At 40.0% G+C, this 21,373-nt stretch overlaps 1 protein-coding gene across 2 annotated transcripts; it reads left to right on the forward strand.

Moving 5' to 3' along the window:
• The first annotated feature begins 2,641 nt into the window (after positions 1 to 2,641).
• Positions 2,642 to 20,816, forward strand: LOC124693288 (protein OPAQUE1-like). Of its 2 annotated transcripts, none has more exons than XM_047226763.1 (37): positions 2,642 to 2,770; positions 3,221 to 3,366; positions 3,461 to 3,617; positions 3,763 to 3,821; positions 4,001 to 4,157; positions 5,788 to 5,937; positions 6,077 to 6,213; positions 7,213 to 7,359; positions 7,437 to 7,538; positions 7,966 to 8,023; positions 8,160 to 8,261; positions 10,218 to 10,255; positions 10,349 to 10,475; positions 10,551 to 10,724; positions 10,894 to 11,025; positions 11,497 to 11,606; positions 13,142 to 13,202; positions 13,403 to 13,580; positions 14,003 to 14,208; positions 14,551 to 14,670; positions 15,350 to 15,448; positions 15,740 to 15,961; positions 16,436 to 16,575; positions 16,694 to 16,781; positions 16,936 to 16,986; positions 17,069 to 17,155; positions 17,313 to 17,483; positions 17,584 to 17,736; positions 18,309 to 18,464; positions 18,553 to 18,690; positions 18,811 to 18,881; positions 19,398 to 19,497; positions 19,716 to 19,772; positions 19,863 to 19,919; positions 20,003 to 20,083; positions 20,174 to 20,256; positions 20,402 to 20,816. In XM_047226763.1, exons 1-37 carry the CDS (start codon positions 2,693 to 2,695, stop codon positions 20,520 to 20,522), a joined length of 4,314 nt encoding a protein of 1,437 aa, XP_047082719.1. In that variant the 5' UTR covers positions 2,642 to 2,692; the 3' UTR covers positions 20,523 to 20,816. The 2 variants fall into 2 exon arrangements, with proteins under 2 accessions (XP_047082719.1, XP_047082718.1); XM_047226762.1 differs by having other exon boundaries at positions 2,649 to 2,770; positions 16,939 to 16,986.
• Positions 20,817 to 21,373: the final 557 nt, after the last annotated feature.

The following is a 21,373-nucleotide window of genomic DNA, read 5'->3' on the forward strand; positions in this document are numbered from 1 at the left end:
GACGTGAGTATACAACCAATATATTTGACAAAAGTTAGTTTTTTCTTCTTCTAATACTCAAGACAAAAATTATCTGGTCGCCATTCCTGGGAAATCTTGATATTCTTATAGGTTGTTGGTTTAAAACCGACATATGATTCACAGAAGCAGAGTTCTTGAGTATTAGAAACCCCATTATCTACCGACTCGATATGTTTGGGTCTACCGTAACCAAATTCAAATGGAGATCTAACCTATATCCTGCATAAGAGCATCTCCACTCGTCTCCCCGCAGAGCCCCCCACGGCCACTTTTTTTCATCCGGACGGCGAAAAACGGCCGATCGAGCCCCGGTTCCTCGTTTTGATCCGGATTTGAGCCTATTTTCGTCCGGACTCCCCATGCCATCCCCGGACCCCGGGAGCGCTCGGGGACTCCGGATGAAGCTAAACCAACCGCCCACGCCCACGTGTCTCCTCTTTCGTCCGGATTCCCCGAGCCGTCCTCTTTTCCCCGAGAAACGCCGCTTGGGGAGCACACGACTGGAAATATACTGCCCCCCACGCCAAATCTTCCTCCAATCCGGATAAAAATTTCGCCGGATTTGGGCGTGGGGAGCGCCAACGAGTGGGGATGCTCTAAGCCCGATTGAATCTTACTACACGGCACACACCCGATCTCCTCCGAATAAAACTATCCCTAATCTAGCCGTTTACGCGTTTGCCCTCCACACGTTAGCAAATACAGGACACATGAGGGACAGATCTACAAAACCCCGCCCACGCATTCAAAATCGCAAAGTTTTAAATAGTCCAGATCGGGCCACAGTTCGAACGGACCAGGCGTCCCGGTGGGGCCCGCGACAATTCCTCCAACCTCTGTCCCCTGGGCCCCACCCGCCTTGAACGCGCCGGGCCCACCTCCGCCACGCACGCGAAAACGACGCCTCAGTTCAAATTCCGGTGCCACGTCGGCGAGGCGTTTTTGCAGTGAACACCTCGGGGTTCTAGCTATTTCCGCTTCCCTAACCCTTTTCGGCCGCTAGTAGAGAGAGCGCACGAGGAAGAAGCGCCAAGCCGAAGCAAAAAATTTCGGGCAGAGTCGAGTCCAACCCAGCGGCGCTCTAGTCCGGGGCTCCGATAAGGCGCACGCGAGCGCTCGCCGCCCGAACCGCGCGCGCGCGCGCGCCTCGTGCTCGCCGCCGCCGCCGGCGGCAGACGCAGTGAGGCGGAGGGCGCTAGGGCTGGGAGGGGCCGCGGGGCCGTTCCCCCCGCTAGGGTTTCGGCGGGATGAGCTACCGGAAGGGGTCCAAGGTCTGGGTGGAGGAGAAGGGGGAGGGGTGGCTCGAGGCGGAGGTGGTCGACGCCAGGGACCGCGCCGTCGTCGTGCTCACGAGCCAGCGGAAGAAGGTGCCGCGAATCCCCTCCTTATCCCCCCTCCTATGTCGCTGTCGCCCCCATTCCGTGCGGTCGAAGTTTGCCTTGTGCCGTTTTGATTTTTTCGTGGATGCGGATGTGAGCAGGGGTCATCTGGGGTTGGTTTGATTCGTGTTAGATTTGAGTTTGTTGGAGAATAGTGTTCTAGTGTTGGTTTGATTTAAAAAATATCTACTAGCGTACCGAGGTAATTCAAATTTTTAGCCCACTTTTTTGATAGAAATGGTCTCAGAGTTGTTTTTTTGTGTGTAAATTGCGCCTGCGAGGCGTAGTCAATTCGAATTGGCGGAAGTAGTCCCAGCGGGTAATTAATTTTTGATTGGCCTTGGCGGAGGTCGTGGAGCTCCCGCATTGCATTATAAGAAGAAGAAGAAGAGCTGGTCCCCTTAATAAGGGAAACCAGACCAAACCATACAAGACACGGTTAATAAAGGAAAACTGGTGAAAACCACACACACCCGACTAGCAATCAAGGCACATCGCCCGAACTCTTAATTTGAAGCTGTTGCTTTTGTAGGTACAATATTGTACATGGTTCTGAATGTGCAGTGGGTAGTTCGAGGGGGAAATTATGATTCCATATTGCAGTATTCAGCTCAGACGCGGTGTGCTGTATCAGCTAACTGTCCAGACTGCTGCATTCAGACTTTGAAATCCTTAGCTGTTTAGATAGATTTGATGTCGTTGAGTTGTTACTTGCGGTAGAAATAGCTCCAAGCTTCAGCAAGAGTACCTTTAGGTAATTGCATGGTCTTTTGAACTCATTCGGTGTGCTGTGCAAGTTACGCTAGATTGCTCCTGCTGTTAAACTTAATTTGCGATGTAGGCAGCTAGGGATAACTTCAAACTCTTGAAATATTCTTGACAGTTCGGCCAGATTTACAATCCCTTCTGCAATCAGCTTAGTTCATCTCCCTGAGCTCCGCTTGAGTTGTGCAGCTTGTTTGTTTTGATCTTATGCCTGATTTATTTGAAATTAGATTCCGTTGACTTATTGAGACACCCTTTGAGCTGTCTGAGAGTTGCATTTGGTTAGAATTTGTGTCCTGTCAAACACATAGATTATGCTGAAACAATTCATTATGTGGTCTTTTTTTTTATGCCAGGAATTCTTGCTTAATTGGAATTTTACGAAGATCTGGTTTTCTTTATCCTGATGGAAAATTTATCAGATTACTTTATTTATACTCTTTTTATGTTCACAGATTTCAGTGTTGCCAGAGAAATTGCTGCCTAGGGACACAGATGAAGATCTCGGTGGGGGGCATGTTGATGACATGACCAAACTGACCTATCTTAATGAACCAGGTGTTTTGTACAATCTGAAGCGGAGATATGCATTGAATGAGATATATGTAAGTTGTTCACCAGCAATATTTTTATCTGATGGAAAGGATAGTCACCTTAACCTGGCACCTGCTAAATTAATTGAAATTAAGACTGAAATATATGCAGTATTACAAAGATGACCAGTAGGGAAAACTTCTTATCAATTTGAATATAAAATTTGCAGTACATCTAGGTGCAACTAAATTTAGTTAGTCACTGTAAATGATAAAATCTTTTTCATTTTTAGATTGCTATGTAATTCTATATGGAATGTGTGAAGGATGAAAATCATTGGCACAGTGTGTAAGTTACGATGAATTACTTGGGACAAATACCTGTTCCTCTGATTTGTCGAGTTTAAGCATTAACTGCATTATATTTTTTCTTCATTTCTTGGCATGACTTAGCAAATATGTGTACTTCTGTTTTTCTGCTTCAGCCTTTCTATGACATTTTTTTCACTTGTCTTGTGATAGACATACACTGGAAGCATCTTGATTGCTGTTAATCCTTTCATGAGGCTTCCTCACCTGTATAATGAGTACATGATGGAGCAATATAAGGATGTCCGATTAGGCGATCTGAGTCCGCATGTTTTTGCGGTTGCTGATGCATCATACAGGTGGGTGCTACATTCTGATTCAGTTGTTACACTCTGTTACTGTAACCCACATATGTACACTATTTGTTTGTTGACATTTATCAAGGTAATGCAGGGCTATGGTGAATGATTCCCGGAGCCAGTCGATCTTAGTAAGTGGTGAAAGTGGTGCTGGCAAGACTGAAACAACAAAGCTTATCATGCGATATCTTACGTATGTTGGTGGCAGAGCTGTTCTTGATGATCGATCAGTTGAGCAACAGGTTCTTGAAGTAAGTTTCACCAGTTATCACATATGTTTTTGACTGTCATATGGAAACTAATGGCCTTTCTGTTTTTGTTTTTTTGTGAAATATTTGATTTCTCTGTGTTATTGTTGAAGGCGTCAATCTTATAATGGCATTTGTTTCCTCACAGTCTAACCCTCTTCTGGAGGCATTTGGGAATGCAAAGACAATTAGAAATGACAACTCAAGGTGAGGTTTCACTTTTACAGTGCTTAATGATTTGGATGTGTTTTTCCCTCAGAAAATAACAGATAACTTGCATATCACAGTAAATTCTAGAACATCTCATGTCTTTACTAGTTTTTAGAACTCAACATTTTTGATGTTTCTTTATTAAATCTCAACTTATGATTCTTTCTTGGTTGCAGCCGGTTTGGAAAATTTGTCGAGATCCAGTTTGATAAAACTGGTAGAATATCCGGAGCTGCAATTAGGACCTATCTTCTGGAAAGATCTCGTGTTGTGCAAATTACTGACCCTGAAAGAAACTTTCATTGTTTTTATCAGTTATGTGCATCAGGAAAGGTATGTCTACCCAGTACCAACTATTGCTATTTGTTTAATTGTTATCTTCTTGTACATTGCATGTTTCATTGCTATTTAACATATCTTTGAAAATTTCTATGAAGTTAGTAAAGCCCACAATTTTTTGACCGGAAGGTCAAGCCCACCATAATTATTGAAGGACATGGACTTCTATAGTCATAGTCAATGAAATTTCATCTCGACAGTTCTCTGTTTCACTATTTATTGATTCAGTTAGGGTGTGTTTGGTAACCTGGGTGGGCTATCTGACTTAATACAAGCTGAGTCCAGCTAAGTGTGTTTTATTGTGTTGTGTTTGGTAGGTTGTATGAGCTGAGCTGAGCTCAGTTGAGATCCTGTTTGGTGTCCTGTATGACTTGAGCCATGTGATACGAAAATAAAAAGCAAACGGGTCCCTGAGTACAAAACAGAAAAGCGATCAGGTCCCTAGGAGCGTTGGGCTCAGGCTCTGGCGCCGCCGCCGGCAAGAGTAGCTGCTGCCAGAAGGCCAACTGGCTGAGCCCCTCTGGCTCCGTGCGCAGTGAGGCCGAGCTGCTCCTCATGCTCATGCGCAGTGAGGCGCGCAGTGTGGCCGGTCGAGGGCTCCTCCCCCCGCTCAGTTCGCTGGTGAGGCCGAGCTCGTCCTGCCGCTCGGGCTGGACGAGGTCAGGAGAGGCGGCGCGGACTGCCGGCTGCTCGGTTGCTGGTGTAGAGCTTGGGAGAGGGTCAGATGGGGCAGTTGCAGGGCAGTGGACGGGGAGAGAGAGAGAGAGAGAGAGAGAGAGAGAGAGAACGGGATGGGGGCTGGGGGGAAATGGGAGAGACGAAGTCATGCGGTCCGGTGACCCCTAGCGGGCCGAAGCGCGTGCGTGGAACATTTTCCGGATGGACTCAGCTCAGCTGAGTTGGGAACCTCGATTTGAGCTTCCCAAGTGGGCATGGCTGAGGGTCTCTTTTCGTATGAGGTGGGGATAGCTCAACCAAGCTGACCTGACCTAACAAACAACAAATAGTGGGATGAGGTGGGAATATCTGAGTTGAGCCGACCTACGAAACACACCCTTAGTTTTTACTTACAATGCCATGCACTTTCATCACAGACTGTTGGACTTGCAAGGTTCAATAATTTGGTATTTCATTCGAGTATAATGCTGCGGAGATATGTGTAAACTAGCCAAATTCACAGTAACCAAAGGTTTTGGATGTTTGGTTGGTCGAGAAGTATTCAAGCTGTATCTGTTCTGTATCGGGATTACTATATGTTACTTTGCTGCAGAGAAGGATCTGTTCTAGAGATATTTAAAAATGCTTCTAATTGTCATCTTTCCAAAACAAGTGCCACATTATACATTGACATGGTCTCGATATAGAATTGTGGCAATTAATGCTGAGAGATATGGCTAATGACAGATTGGCTAATTCTTCTTTCATGTGACTCATGAAATAGTATATTGGTGGTAAATATTTAATAAGTTTCATTGTGCGCATTCCAAGACCGACTCCTATTTAAGGATGAAAGGCATAGTATTCTAGAGTCCGTATATATTAAATACTGGGCTGTAGTCTATCAATTTTTGTGTTGGTGCCGTGAAGCAGTTAGGTTAAATTTGATTTTGTGTTGTTTCTGAAGGATGCAGAGTTATACAAGCTTGGCCATGCAAGTACTTTTCATTACTTGAATCAAAGCAAGACATATGAATTGGAAGGGACAAATAATGAAGATGAGTACTGGAAGACGAAAAGGGCAATGGATATTGTCGGCATCAGCAGAAGTGATCAGGTTTCTAGCATGATGTGTACATACACAGATGTTATCTGGAAATAAGATACTAACAAAAAACTTGCTGTACAGTACTTACAGTGCGTAGCTTTGCCTTTTTTTTATGTAAAAATGAATCTGTACACTGTACTTTATACAGGATGCTATATTTCGGACATTGGCAGCCATTCTCCATCTTGGAAATATTGAGTTTTCTCCAGGAAAGGAATCTGATTCGTCGAAAATTAAAGATTCAACATCAAATTTTCACCTCCAGATGACAGCTACACTACTCATGTATGCTTTTTTTAATGTACATGTCCGTCCTCATCTGTCTGTAGTAATCTTCACTACAGTAATTTATGTTGGTTCCTAAGTTTTTTAACTGTTTTATCTAAATGATCTGTCTGTTGAGGTAGTGAATGTAGAGGAATTGGTGATTAGGGCATCTTTGGTTCATGCCCTATCTAGCCCTACCACATGGTTGCAAGAATTGGCTTGCCATTTTTTGGCTAAGGAATTCTCCACCTACACTTGACTAACTATTTGGCAAGAATCTGTGAGAGGAATGGGAGGGGATTCATTGGCAACCAAATTTTTGGCAACAAACCAAACATAGAGCAAAATATACTAGGCTACCAATTTTTTGGCGGGGCTAATGAACCAAACGCAGCTAGTTTTTTGCTGCCGAGCAGAGGATACCCTTTCTGCCCTATGTTGGCCGATACCCAAATACGTGAATGGAAGAAGCTACAATAATAATTAGAATCTTTAGTTCTATGGTCACTGTGCATGCTGTATGTATATTCAATTTAAACTCATTATACGTGCTTGTATGTAAGTATCATTTCTCTGGTTCTGTGCATAATGTGTATTCCTTGGTGAAGACCGAATCTAGCATCAGCGAAGTTTACAACGTTAAACTAGCTGCACTTGTTGTTTTAGCTCTCACACCAGTTCTGTAGAAGGATAAATGGACCACAGTTTCATGAGTGCTCTGTTACACGCAAAATATTATTGGTTACCATGAATCTTCATGCATGCACAAATATATCTCATATTCTTCCGTGTAATGTTCTGTTACATGTGTAATATTATTGGTTACCATGAATCTTATGCTTTGTAGCATATGTCAGTATTTATGTCAATTTCTGATAAGTGTCGGTGATTTAGTACAACTTTAGTACAAAGTTGTACTAAACTACCAACGTTTATTATGGATCGGAGGGAGTACCTTTCTGCAACTTTTTCTTAATGAAAACAATTCTTTAATGTCAACTCTGCTATTTGAATTAGGTGCGATCCAGATCTGTTGGTCTCATCTTTATGTAGCCGGTCTATACACACCACTGAAGGAATAATTATAAAAGCATTAGATTGTGCTGCAGCGGTGGCTAATCGTGATACCTTAGCAAAGACTGTATATGCAAGATTATTTGACTGGTATTTTCTCTCTCATTTTTTATAAATTTCGTATGCTTTCATAATGCTCACATATATAACACCTTTAATATTTTCAGGCTTGTTCAGAATATTAACAAGTCAATTGGTCAAGATGTTGATTCGAAAGCACAAATTGGTGTTTTGGATATCTATGGCTTCGAAAGCTTCAAACACAACAGGTCTCTAAATAGCTGATACTATCTCTCGCTCTCAGCCGATACTGACTTTATATCACATGTAGTAGTTTTTTAATATTCAATAAAAAATACATAGTATTAATTCTTTCGCTGTTTGCTAGTTGCAGTAAAGGGCACTATCAATTATTTTATTCTTTGCATTTTTAAAATATTTTCCCCTTTTTTTATTTGAAATGCTATTTATCTTCAGTTCTCATCTGATTGCTGATCTTTTCATATAAGTATTAGTTTGGTTTGGATCTCTCTATCTCTACTTAGCTACTCTTTATTTTTCACATATTATAGTTACCTATTGTGGAAATGTTGGTAAAAGTATGCAATAGTTTGCCACCAGCTATCACATTAAAATTATTGATTTTGCCCTTCTGTTCTTTCCTTAACAGTATTCCTTTTTTATTTATGTCTGTAGCTTTGAACAGTTTTGCATTAACTTTGCGAATGAAAAGCTTCAGCAACATTTTAACGAGGTATATTCTAGTTCTACTGTCAGATGTAGAGTGACATGTGTCTTTAATGGATGACAAGTAGGCAACATATTTTGCTGTTGCATGCTTAATTTACTTGTTTTCGTTGACATTAAATTGTATGAATGTGTTTTCGCAGCATGTATTCAAGATGGAGCAAGAGGAGTACAAAAGCGAGAAAATAAATTGGAGCTACATTGAATTTATTGACAATCAAGATATGTTGGATTTGATTGAAAAGGTTGTTTCATTGCGTTACTTATTAGTTTAGTAAGAAGTGGTCGTTGATCAATCTATGCTTTATACTTTTGATTTACTGCGATAAATACGTGAATTTTTTTGGGCCCTGTTTTGAATGCAGGAAAGAAAAATACAGGAATAGTAAAAAACAAAAGAATAGAAAAAGACTGTATGTGTCTAACTTAGGAATGAAAACCGCAGGAAAAAATACATTCATTAGGGTATGGAACACAGGAAGCAAATACATGGGACTAGGTATCAATCACAGCTAAGCAGACGAACTAAACAATTTGGAACGACCAGGCCAATATGGTTCTTTGTTGACCAGCTTTATGGATGAATCTAGACTACATATGCCATCCCTGTCCAGTAACATGTCCTTCGATTGGTCCAGCGACTTAGTCCACCCACTTAGACTATTCTAAGGAATTGGGAAGGCTGCCTTTTCTAAGGAATTGGGAGTGTTGTTTCCTTTGTTCGGAACACTCCCAACAGAAAATTTCCACAGGAAACCAAACCTGCAAATTCCTTTGAGTTTCCTTTTTTTTTTCCGAACGCTGCCTTATTTTTGTGAACTTTGTTACTCCCTCCGGTCGGGTTTATTGCGTGCGTAATGCAACGCAGCGCGGCCAAGGTGCCAGGATACAGGACAAGGGAGATATTATCGGGCGAAAATTTCAGCCAATCAGGTTCCAATTTTCCTCTCTATCCTCTCCTTAAAACCCTCATTTAAACGACAAGTTAATCGAGGGCATGCAACTACATGCAGGATCATGTTTGCATGCAGAACCCCCTCACTACTACATACGATATTAAGGGGGAGAGGTTGTGGCTGAGAGTGTTGAGCAGGAGGCCTACTCTGCCTAATTAAACGGCGCATTAAATTCTAATTGTGCCTAAACAGCCGAATCGTCTAGTTTTCACCAGGCTTTCAATAAATCTGGGCAGACTTATCTCAGTTTTTAAGTGGTCAGTCATTACCTTGCATTTAGTTGTCTGCACCTGGATTGAATGACCCCTTTACAACTTATTAAGGCAAGTATTTAGATGGCGTCATGTTTGCCATTTGTGTCACCAGTGCTGAGATCTGTTAGTGCTCTTATGCCTTGAGCATCAGTGCATGTTTGATAACTGGGCGTCGCTCGGTCGGATAACAGTGCCGGTGCGCACACTGCCAACCCTTGTTCGAATCCTAGCTTCCACAGGGTGCCTCAGGTTGATTTCTTTCTACAAAAAGATACCAAGGCCTAGTCCCTTATTGCCTATTGGTCTCACTTTTTAATGATAAGTGTTGACCGTTTGCTGATTGCAACCATGGACCTGACATCATATGCCCTCATCACCATCTAATTATATTGAAATCACTATTGGTGCCCTCAATACCCTTCTAATAAGTTTTTGGTGAAGAAAATAATCATCAATCTAAATTGTAACACCTGTTGTACACAGCATGCTTTCCATACTCCCAAGATTTTGGTCTAGCCAATCTATGATGTTGGGAACTGTATAGGATGTATGGTGTTAAATAGATGCATATTTCAAGTCTTGCTCTCATGTAATAAATAGTATCATTGTTTGTGTGGTCAATGCTCTGTATGCATGACAATGCTAAGTTGACTTAAGTGTGTGTTACTGACATGCCAGTGTTTTCTAAAAGATGGTTAAACATGCTTATTCTGCAAGCTGTTAATATCTGCAATATTATTGCTGTTTGGCCCAGGTAGCAAATACAAATTTTCTTAATGTGTGACTTATAAATAGTTTGTGCATTTTGGTCTGGAGTTGTGCATGCTTACACTAGATGTTGCTTTGTTGCATCATCTGGGCTTCAATAATTGATACTATTTGGGATGGATTGAAATACTGTTTTGCTGTCTTTCTGCCCATTATTTGCTGTGGATAACATTATGCAATGTTGCTCATCTGAGACTAATTCTGTTATATATTCTCCAACCAGAAACCTATTGGAATTATTGCACTGCTGGATGAGGCTTGGTAAATACTTGGTTTTATCTTTCCTAGAAAATGTTAGTTCTATACTTATACAAGCAAATTAATATTCTCAGTTATCCTTTGTTAATTTTGCAGCATGTTTCCAAAATCTACTCATGTAACCTTCGCAACAAAGATGTTCAGAAACTTGTCTTCCCATCCTAGGCTTGAGAAGACCAAGTTCTCAGAAACAGATTTTAGTATCTCTCACTACGCTGGGAAGGTAAGCCAGCAGCCAGGTTATTCAATTATTTATTTCGTGTGTTGACTTGACTATGATAAAATCTACCTTTTGTAGGTGACATATCAAACAGATTCTTTTCTGGAGAAGAATCGGGATTACATTGTTGCAGAGCACTGCAATCTTTTATCATCTTCAAGATGTCCACTTCTTTCTGGACTTTTTACTTCTTTGCCGGAAGAGTCAGTAAGATCGTCATATAAATTCTCATCAGTTGCTTCCCGATTTAAGGTATCAATCAATGTGCAGTTGATTCTGTTTACTTCTGGTCTTTGAAATCTACCATTTCTTTGATTTTTCATCTGGTTACTATGCCTTGGCAATTTATGTGCGCCAGAAAGTTAGAAGACTAGAATATTTTGACTCTTCTGACTTGTATTTTATATTCATTGTCTTATAGCAACAACTTCAAGCCCTCATGGAAACGCTGAGCACAACAGAACCTCATTATGTACGCTGTGTGAAGCCTAACTCTGTTAATCGGCCTCAGCTTTTTGAAAATCAAAGTGTTTTGCACCAACTACGTTGTGGAGTAAGAACTTCCACCTTAAGCATACAATAGTGTATTTCTTTCTCAATTTTTTTGTCATCAGCAGTTCAGCACATCTTCCCATATAAAAATGTCATTGCTGTTTGTGCCTCTGCTTTAAATCATTTTTTTTGCAATAGATGAATCAACCTCACGCCAAATTCTTTGTTAGTGTTATGCCAACGTTTGTCAATCTATTGGTTGGTCTGGTCTTACATTGTACCTGAATGTGACTTGGGGAGGCCTACAGTCTCAAACTAGTTAGTGTTGGATAAGTTAACTGGCACCACATTCATGAGATCACTTAAAAATCGACCATTATTTATCCTTCAGTGTGTATGCTTTATATTGCCCTTTTAAGCTATGTATCATGAACTTATTTAAAATATGCCCTTTTGCTTCCATATGTTGATACATGCATGCATGATTTACTAGCGATATTTTCCTTAAGATTGTAATTTGTTTGTGGCACAGGGTGTTTTAGAGGCTGTTCGCATTAGTCTTGCTGGCTATCCTACCAGAAGGACATATGCTGAATTTGTTGATCGGTTTGGTGTCCTAGTTCCTGAGTTGATGCTCGGAAGGTACCTAATATATGCACTATGCAGCTGGTTTGGTTTAAGTTGTTTGCTTCACAATGTGCACTATTGGCAACACCGCTTTGTAAACAATAACACTACTCATTTTGTGCTAATGGGGTTGGTGATCCTTATCAGAACTACAAAAACCTTATTCATTGTGGATATGTAAGCGATGCTTGTTCAACTGTTTAGTTTGAACTGACTCTATAGATGGCCTTGGTCTGTATGGGCAAACTTTTTAGTTTGAATCTAGTTTGATATCTTTATAGTTTAAATCTAGTTTGTTTAATTTACTAATTCACACTCTCAAATGGTTTGTGTGGCATTGAATGGAGCCACATTGATACAATATGCCCTTGTTAGTTACAACTTACAACTGACTTAAGGTGAAACCAATTCTTGCATTTTAATAACAGTTTCTATCAACTCTTTTTTGTTTATGGAATAGTTTAGTACTGTCTTCAAATAATATATGAATCAGCATGTAGCCATATGTATGGATTAACTCAACACTCCACGCCATTTCAAATGGTTGCCAATGTAATAGTGCCCACAAATTATAGTAGTTTATATGATGCCCTGTGGAAATTGTTGTTAGTTTATCTGGGCTGTTTGTGGAAATAATAGTTGCTTATTGGATATCTTTCGTACTTATATACTTATAAAGATTTGAGTTGGTGGTAGTCCATTCACTCCTTTTCCAACCGTTCTCACTTACCCCCCCCCCCCCCACCACCTACCCACCCACCCCAATCCCCTCCTGCCACCTTGCATCGCCCTATTCCCCCCTTGCAGTATCCTGTTGCTACCAGCCTGGTTCTAAATTCAAACCTAACAAAGGATACCTCCATTTGTGCGGAAGTTCATTTGACTTTGAGAGCGAACCTTGGTATCCTAGCCTACCAAGGTTCGTCTGGCCTATAGACCTTGCCCATTTCCCCTTGCAGGTAATAGTAGCTAACTAGGTTGCGCCGATATGTGGATTCGGGGATACGCCCGATACGTCAATTCTCAAAAAACAAGGATACAGGGATGCGTTTATATATATATTAATTCGCATAGAATAGCATAACTTAGGCTCAGTATCACAAATAAAAGCAGAATTCCACAACCATAATTTGAAGTAACGAAATAAAGTGAGCAGTTCGACATCCACTACTCGTCTATTCTCTGTCATGAGCATCTAATGCCTGAAGATCATGAAGCAAGCTCTCACTTCTGGTTATATCGAACGAGCACTGTAGGGTTTCCCGTATCAGAGAAATATCGGCGGTGTATCCCAGCCATATCTATACTAAATTATTATTTTTAAAAATTGGAAAATCAAGGGATACGTGCAAAGTAAGTATCGGGCCATATCCGGGCGTACGGACCAGTGTATCCGTATCCGTGCTTCTGATAGCTACATGCTTTGTCCTATAAGCGAAAATACTAGAATGAATTAGTTAAAGATATCATTTGAGTAAACTATGTTCCATCTTGTTTTTTGGTTCTGTAGCGTAGCAAAGGTGTCTTATTAGTTACTAATAATTATGCAGTTACGATGAAAGGGTGTTAACAGAGTCAATCCTTGAAAAAATGAAGCTCGACAATTTCCAAGTAAGCTTATTTGCATTATTAGCATTTCATTATATGTTTTATGATGTGAAGGATTCATACTCCCTTGATTAGTCTTTATTTTTGATTTTCTTATTGATTATGTAATTTTAAAAAAGTGGCGTTGCAGTTTTCAACATACACTATCATTTTTCCCTCTTGAAGTATCATTTGATAGTTTTGCACTTCCGTTTGCCTGATAGCTTGGTAGAACAAAGGTGTTCCTTAGAGCTGGTCAAATCGCGATACTGGATGTGCGTCGTGCTGAGGTTTTGGACAATGCTGCACGCCGCATCCAAGGTCGTTTCAGAACATTCATCGCCCGCAAAGAGTTCATGAAAACAAAGGAGGCTTCAATTTCAGTTCAAGCATATTGTAGAGGTAAACATGTGTCCTGAATCGTGTTGCTCTCCTTATTATCTTGTACAAGTCAATCTGGAATCCGATTTCGGGTAGACATATACAGTTTCATGCCATCAACCTAATTAGAAGAAATTATGTCCTAAAATATCAAACTTTGATTGCATGCTTGCCACAGTGATAAAACTTTGTGACTAATTGGATGTACTAATTGTGTGCTGGTACATGATAGTTAACTATCTGTTGTTGACTGTTCAGAAATAATTAGGCTCTGTACTCTTGTGCCTGGCATGTTCATGGGCCTGCAAATTATAATGATCTTATCCTGTAGTTGTATAAGCATTCTGGCGTATTCTGATAGTGGGTCCATTACTCTATATGAACTGTATTATCTTTTGTAATTTCTGTTGCATCCTGATCGTTTATTTCCTATGATCCTGCAGGTTGTTTTGCAAGGAAGATGTATACAATCATGAGAGAAACAGCAGCTGCCATAATTCTTCAGAAGCATGTAAGAAGGTTGATATTACAGCGGAATTACCAGGAAGCATGTTCAGCAGCTCTGCTAATTCAATCCTGTATACGGGGGTTTATTGCTCGTCGCTATTTCTCAACCATCAGAGAGCAGAAGGCTGCTTTAGTGATACAGGTTCTCCTCCTCACCTCCTCCACCCCAACACCTCCACCCCATGCATCAAGAAACCAAGCGAACTTAAATCAAGTGTACATTTCTGTGGATGATAAGTTAGGTTGAAAGTTGAAACATGATTATCTGAGATTTTTCTCTCCATGGTAGTAAGCAATTAGTTGAAATTTTAACGTGTAAGATCCTGGGCACAGCATGAACTTGCTACTTTTTTTTGGCCGTCTAGCTCTAGAAAATTACTGTATTAGGAATGTATCAGAGGTTATATTGTAGTGGGTCCATTACTTGCTTAAGACTTTGTATTGTTGAATTTATGTAACATCAGATTTTATTGCAACATTGTAGTCCTTCTGGAGAAAACGGAAGGTTGCCATGCTTTTCCAGCATTACAAGCAAGCTACTATAGCAATTCAGTGTGCTTGGAGACAAAAACTTGCAAGAAAGGAGCTAAGGAAACTCAGAATGGTATTTTTCTGTTGCAATTCTTTATTTTATTTATGCATAATAAAATCAATTCACATTTTCTAGCAGTGCTGAAAATGACAATGATTTGCTGGTACCCAGTTTAGGTATTTTGAAATGATTTATTTTCTTAGAACAAAGAGCATCTCTGCCATTTCCTTTCATGTTGTCAACTCATGTTGGGGAGACCACCTACCAGCACTGTGACAAGCAGCAGCTATGTGGCTTAATCTGCGTTAGACATGGCTGAGATCTTGGCAGAGTAAAGTCAAAGAAGCGAGGGTCGTCTAAAAAAATATTTCTTCCTCCACATGCCTATAAGGCATACATGTTGAATTTTCATGTCTAAACCGGTCATCTGAAGACAGGGGTATGGCTTTGAGGAAGTGTGGCTTTGGCTGGTTACGTCACTGAGGTTGAGAGGGAGAGACAAGAGGAAGAGCCTAGCACCTTTTGTGATTAGGATTATCTCATTGCTTAGTGATGAATGATGTGCGTGATCTCTTTAATGTTTAGAGCTGATCCTAACAACCATATCTACTTAAAAGAGAAAGCATCCTAATCTAATGTTATCTTTGATTTCTGTTGCCAGTGTTACTCTTCATGCTTCCTCAGCTTGTGTGTCATCTTTGTTTGATTAGTGTGCATCTAGAGTATTCTTATGTTATGATTGCTTCTTTAGACTGCAAATGAAGCTGGTGCACTCCGGGAAGCGAAGAATAAGCTTGAGAAAAAGTTGGATGATCTTACTTTAAGACTTACTTTGGAAAGAAGAATGCGGGTATGTTTTTCTCTGTATTGCTTTTGTATTTTATTGTGATTTATTAATATTGAACTTGCTACCCTTCATGTCGTGTATTTGAGATAGTTGTGATTGTTCCTGCCAGTTTAACACAGTTAGATGTTTCTCTGAATATTTCTGCCATTGTTGTCCTGCATTAGACGCCATATTAATATAATAGAATCATAGGTGTTGCAGCGTTCATACTTCAGAGTTTATGATATTTTCCCCTTATTCTGTTTCTGATGATAGTGTTTTTTTGCTCCTTGACGCATGTATTTTCAAATGTAGGCTGCTGGCGAGGAAACAAAGTTGGTGGAAATATCAAAGCGGGACAAAATAATAGAAACATTAAGCGCAGAATGTGCTGCAGCTAAATCATCTGCCCGAACTGAACATGACAAAAATCTGCTTCTCCAGAGGCAATTGAATGATTCTTTGGAAGAGATAGCTATGTTGCGCAGTAACAAGATTCTGAAAGCAGAAGAAGAAAAACAGAACTCTAATCTAAAGGTTTGAAGGCTTCTCTTCTCCCTTTTACTATTTTATCATAAGTATGCTTGTTTTGCCCCCATTTTTAGTTTTCAACTTTTATGGTCGTTTCTTTCCTTCATCTTTTTATGATGTCAGATTTGATTTACTAAATATTCAAGTTTGGAAATAAATGTCAGGTTTCCTTATACTTCAGTCTTGTAGGTGCTCTTTTAGTTTTCTTCTAAGCGTTCTTTTCTCTCCTTGCACTGCTGTAATAAATGCAGATCTCTGCATGATCTTAACTCATTTGTTTTTCATATCATGGTTCCTTATAACACTTTTTCATGGAACAGCTATTGTAATTTGTTGTTGGATCTTTTATGTTGCGTCATCACCTTTTTTGAAAATGAATTATAGTGACACTTTTTGGGACTTGTTGACTGATGCTAAGCTTTCATGTTTTCGCTCATAGTTATTTAGTTTTGCTAATGCAGTTGTTTGTTGCTTTGACAGAACATAGTCAAATCATTATCGGAGAAGAATTCGTTATTGGAAAATGAACTTAGCACAGCTCGTAAAAGTAGCGACGATACAATGGAGAAACTGAAAGATGTGGAGGGGAAATGCACCCACCTCCAGGAAAATCTGGAAAAGTATGTTTCCGTTCCTCATACAAATGACTGCAGGATGCTGGAATTGTCCATTAGTGGTTTTTGACTGCTCTTTCATTTTCTAAGCATAGTATCTAACAGTTGGCATTCCTGCTTTCAGATTGCAGGAGAAACTGACGAACTTGGAAAATGAAAACCATGTTCTAAGGAATAAGGCGTTTAACATTTCTCCAAAAACAGTGTCTGAGGTTCTTCCCTTCTATAACCCACTCAAATTTTCTGTTTTTTTGGTCCCAGCACTTTACATTTTTTCTAAGTGATATTTGTAGCTGTAAGATTGAGTACTAACCTTGCCGCAATGCACTTTTTGCTTTGTTAACTGACTTGTTCATTTGAATACAGAAGTTTTCTGCTTCAATTGGTCTTCCGAACAGCGAGCAGAAGCATATATTTGTAAGCTCTTTTGGTTCAAGTTGGATACTGGAGTGTTTTATTCTTATCTAACTGCTTAAAACTGTGAAAACTAAAATTGTAGGAAACCCCAACATCTACAAAACATCTGGCTGCTATTCCACATAGTACTGGGACGAGGAGACAAAAGTTGCCTGTTGAAAGGCATGAGGTGAGTTCATTGCTCCTAAGCTGACATTATTTTTCTGTATAGAGATCAGTCGATGCCTTCAGAGAGATTTTTAATAGATTGTTCGTGATTCTTTGGTATTCTGTCAAGAATTTATTTCTGTGGTATCTTAATGATGGTATTGTATTGTTTCATGCAGGGAAACCATGAGATCTTATCAAGATGCATAAAAGAAAATTTAGGGTTCAAGGATGGCAAACCAGTTGCTGCATGTATCATCTATAAATGCCTTCTACACTGGCGTGCTTTTGAATCAGAGAGGACTGCGATTTTTGACCATGTAATTGAAGCCATAAATGGTGTTCTCAAGGTAAATTCATTTAAAGCCCATTTGTTTTGTTGTTCACCCCACAAAATTTCATTTGTGGAAGTCAATAAGTTTGGTTTTTTCATGTATGTTTGTATTCCAGGCAAAGGAAGCAGATGGTAGACTACCTTATTGGCTGTCCAATACTTCTGCACTGCTATGCCTTCTGCAGAAGAATCTGCGGTCAAATGGATTTTTTGGTACACCTTCTCGCCGCTCTGCTGGATCTGTAGGGCTTGGTGGGAGGATAGGCCAAGTAAGGAACCCAGCTTGCCAGTTATTTTCCCTGCCAGTAATAAATGCAGTTTAGTATATTTCTGAAGACCCTTCTAGAACTGGATGTTAGCTGGTGTATTTTGCTCTATGACATCCATTTTATACTCGCATGTGCTTGTGCTCCGTTTCTAAGGGAAAGTTCACATATAGCTATTGAGAAAGAAGAGAAAAGTAAACATCACACACTTTCTAAAATAACATTCTTCCGCTGTACTGTATGGCTGAATTATGGCTATACTGTCTTAAAATTATGCGTGGATACATAGATAGCAAGTGCTGTATAACAACAAAGCTATAAACATTGTATATAGCTTTTTCTAAATACTACTCCCACTGTCCCAAAATAACTAGCTCAACTTTTTTCTAAATACAGATGTATCTATAACTAAAATGTGTCTATATGCATCCGTATCTAGACAAAATGGAGCAAGTTATTTTGGGACGGAGGGAGTATTATTAATCTAGTTATTGTTTGTAGTTTTTGTGCGAATCTCTGTACAAGGGAAAACCAATGATATAGCTTTCTGCCTGACACTGAGATTGCCTTCATAGCTTGTAGGGCGTGGTGATACTCTGGCACAGGTGGATGCTAGGTATCCGGCGATACTGTTCAAACAGCAGTTGACCGCATGTGTTGAAAAGATATTCGGGCAGCTCAGGGATAATCTAAAAAAGGAAATATCGCCTCTTCTTAGTGTCTGCATTCAGGTATACCTTATCTCCTTTGAATTTTTGTTACATTCAACTGCATTGCACAAGTGGATCATTTTGTAACCTCTGGAAAATTGCATGCCAGGCTCCAAAGTCAACACGAGCACAAGCTGGAAAAGCTTCCAAATCACCAGGGGTTGGTGCACAACAGCCATCAAACTCCCACTGGGACAACATTGTCAATTTTCTAAACTTGCTTATGGACACTTTACGTGAAAATTATGTAAGCTTTTCATTTAGCTCACCCTATTTTAGCTCATCTACATCTTTTGCCAGCTTCATTATGAACAAGTTGATAATTTTGTCCAAGCGATTCTAATAACCTTAGCTGTTTCTGCTGCAGGTGCCGTCCTTCTTCATACGTAAACTTATCACTCAGCTATTCTCTTTCATCAATATACAACTTTTCAACAGGTAGTTTCTTGTTTGTAGAAATTGTATAATTGGTATCTGTGTGCTAAGAACATGCAAACGACAGACATTTTTGCCAGTTCCATGTGTTCGAACAAATAACCGGAAATACCTTAATATTATTACTCCCTCCGTTCCAAATTAGTTGACTTAGATTTTTCTAGATTCACATGTATCTAAATGTGTTTTAGTGTGTAGATACATGCGAATCTAGACGAATTTGCGTCAACTAATTTGGAACGGAGGGAGTAACAAACAATGTAACTCTTCAGTGAATAATAAAATAATGTTTTCTTAATTTGTAAATAGATCATTTAGCTGTAATTCTTGGTTGAGGAAAGGGTCTGTTTTGTCGCTGAAGAAATCGGATTCTATGGGTTAACTTGTAGGTGATGGGGACACTGACACTTCAGAAAATGCTTTTTTATTATGGTGCAGATAAACATAGAAGCACAAGCGGAATAATGAGATACCAATTCACTTTCACAGTGATACTAACATTCTTTTTTGTTTCATCAGTCTTCTTCTTCGGCGTGAATGTTGTACATTCTCGAATGGAGAGTATGTTAAAGCTGGTCTGTCTTCGCTAGAGAAATGGATTACTGATGTTACGGAGGAGGTAAGTGCCAGTACTGCGTTTTACTTGTCAGGCTGGTATACAGTTCAGGAATGCACAATTGGAAACCCTGATAATGTGGTTCAGCTTGTTTCATTTCCAATGTTTCTTCCATGTTTCCAGCTGTATCTCGTGTTTTAGAAAACAAACACCTGCACATCACCATTTCCTGTGTGTTAGTTTTGTTCTGTTCACATTTTTATTATCCATTGTACTTTCAGTTTGCAGGAACATCTTGGCATGAGCTTAATTATATCAGACAAGCTGTTGGTTTTTTGGTAATTTCTTGTGCAAGCTGCGTTTTCTCTGTTTTTTCTTCTGCTGCATCCTCTATACCTTGGAGCAATTTCTCAATACTTATAATGTAGGTTATACACCAAAAAAGGAAGAAGACGCTTGAAGAGATCAGCCAAGATCTTTGCCCGGTAAGGCTATGTGTATAACTTCAGTTTGCAGTTGGTCATCATTTTACTGCAGAATATATAACTAACCCCCCCTTTGCATGTAGTCTTTGAGTATTAGGCAAATCTACAGGATCTGCTCGATGTACTGGGACGACAAATACAATACTCAGGGAATATCAGAAGCGGTATGCCTTTTTAGCTTTTGTAGCTTCCATCTTCTGGATCTTTTTTATTTATTTTGTGTTACTAGTTCTGAAATTATTATTATTTTACAGGTTGTATCTGCAATGCGGGAAATGGTCAACAAAGATACTGCAAACCTCGTGTCAAATTCCTTTTTGCTGGATGATGATTTAAGGTAGCTGCAGTTTCTTGTCAGCAATACTGTTTGGCAGATGGTGGATATGGTGCTTTCATAGTATTTGAAGTGTAGCAATATATTTGCTTAGTTCGGAGCATGCTTAATTGAATTTACACTTGTATGTGATGCTTTCTTTGTACAGTATACCATTTTCCACCGAGGATTTATCGATGGCCATCCCAGCAACAGACTATGCTGATGTGGAGCTTCCGGAATGTCTTCATCAGCATCCATCAGTGCAGTTTCTGCTCAAGGCCTCGTGATCCACAGCCTGTCCGAGAGAGAGGTGTGGTCCAGGTTGCCATGAAAACTCGTTGATCCCCAGTTTTTTTATGGGGTTACACCCCTTCAGCGATGTTGTATTGTTAGTTTGTAGAGCAGATTCGTTGTAGGGTAGAAAGGTAAGTTGATAGCCTATGCAGTTCTGAAGCAACAATTGTTGCTGGATGCTGAACGGTCGTGGATTGTCCACTACGCTGGCTTCTGTCCATGATGTACAAAGAAAACTGTAGAAAGTGTGAATTGTTTTGATAAAATTGATTGCATCTGTGGCAAAATTCCTGCTTGGTGCTGACACGTTTCGCCGGGGAGTCCGATGGGTGGATAGACTTGTTGATCGTATCAGTGCCACAACGATAGTTTACAGATGTTGATGAAACATTGCCGATAGTCTTTCTGTTTGCACCCATTGGACATGGTTGTGAACCTGCTGGTGTGTGCGGGAACACTGACATCAGAGGTGTTGGTATCCCTTTTCAAAGATTTGGCGAGGGGTGGCAAGTATGTTTTGAATCTCGAACTAGCTGCAAAAATTTAAAAGATATACCCAGGTTTAGGCTGTCCGGAGGCTAACTGCCCTACATCTTGTGTGTTTGATATTTACTGCTTTGCTTTGGGAGGTGTAAGAACTAGAGGATTACAAGGTGCGAGGTGTCTCGCCGGATACTTTTTTGAGGCTTATAACTGTGGTTTTTTTATTAACTTTTAAATAAGTTATATACAAAATCAAGTTGCTAGAGAGAAGCAACAGATGGCTATCTAAGAGGCAATAAGCCCAAAGTATGAGAAAAAGAAAACATTGAACCTCTCAACCCAAGATTTGAGTCCACTGTAA

Source organism: Lolium rigidum, chromosome 2, assembly GCF_022539505.1.
Source record: "Lolium rigidum isolate FL_2022 chromosome 2, APGP_CSIRO_Lrig_0.1, whole genome shotgun sequence".
Classification (NCBI taxonomy): domain Eukaryota; kingdom Viridiplantae; phylum Streptophyta; class Magnoliopsida; order Poales; family Poaceae; genus Lolium; species Lolium rigidum.

Excerpts from the sequence above, each read along its gene's own strand:
- LOC124693288 (XM_047226763.1), top strand. The coding sequence starts at position 2,693 with ATGACCAAACTGACCTATCTTAATGAACCAGGTGTTTTGTACAATCTG. Across the intron at positions 14,671-15,349 it reads AGCTAAGGAAACTCAGAATG|ACTGCAAATGAAGCTGGTGC; the intron begins GTATTTTTCTGT and ends TTGCTTCTTTAG. Across the intron at positions 15,962-16,435 it reads AACAGAACTCTAATCTAAAG|AACATAGTCAAATCATTATC; the intron begins GTTTGAAGGCTT and ends TTGCTTTGACAG.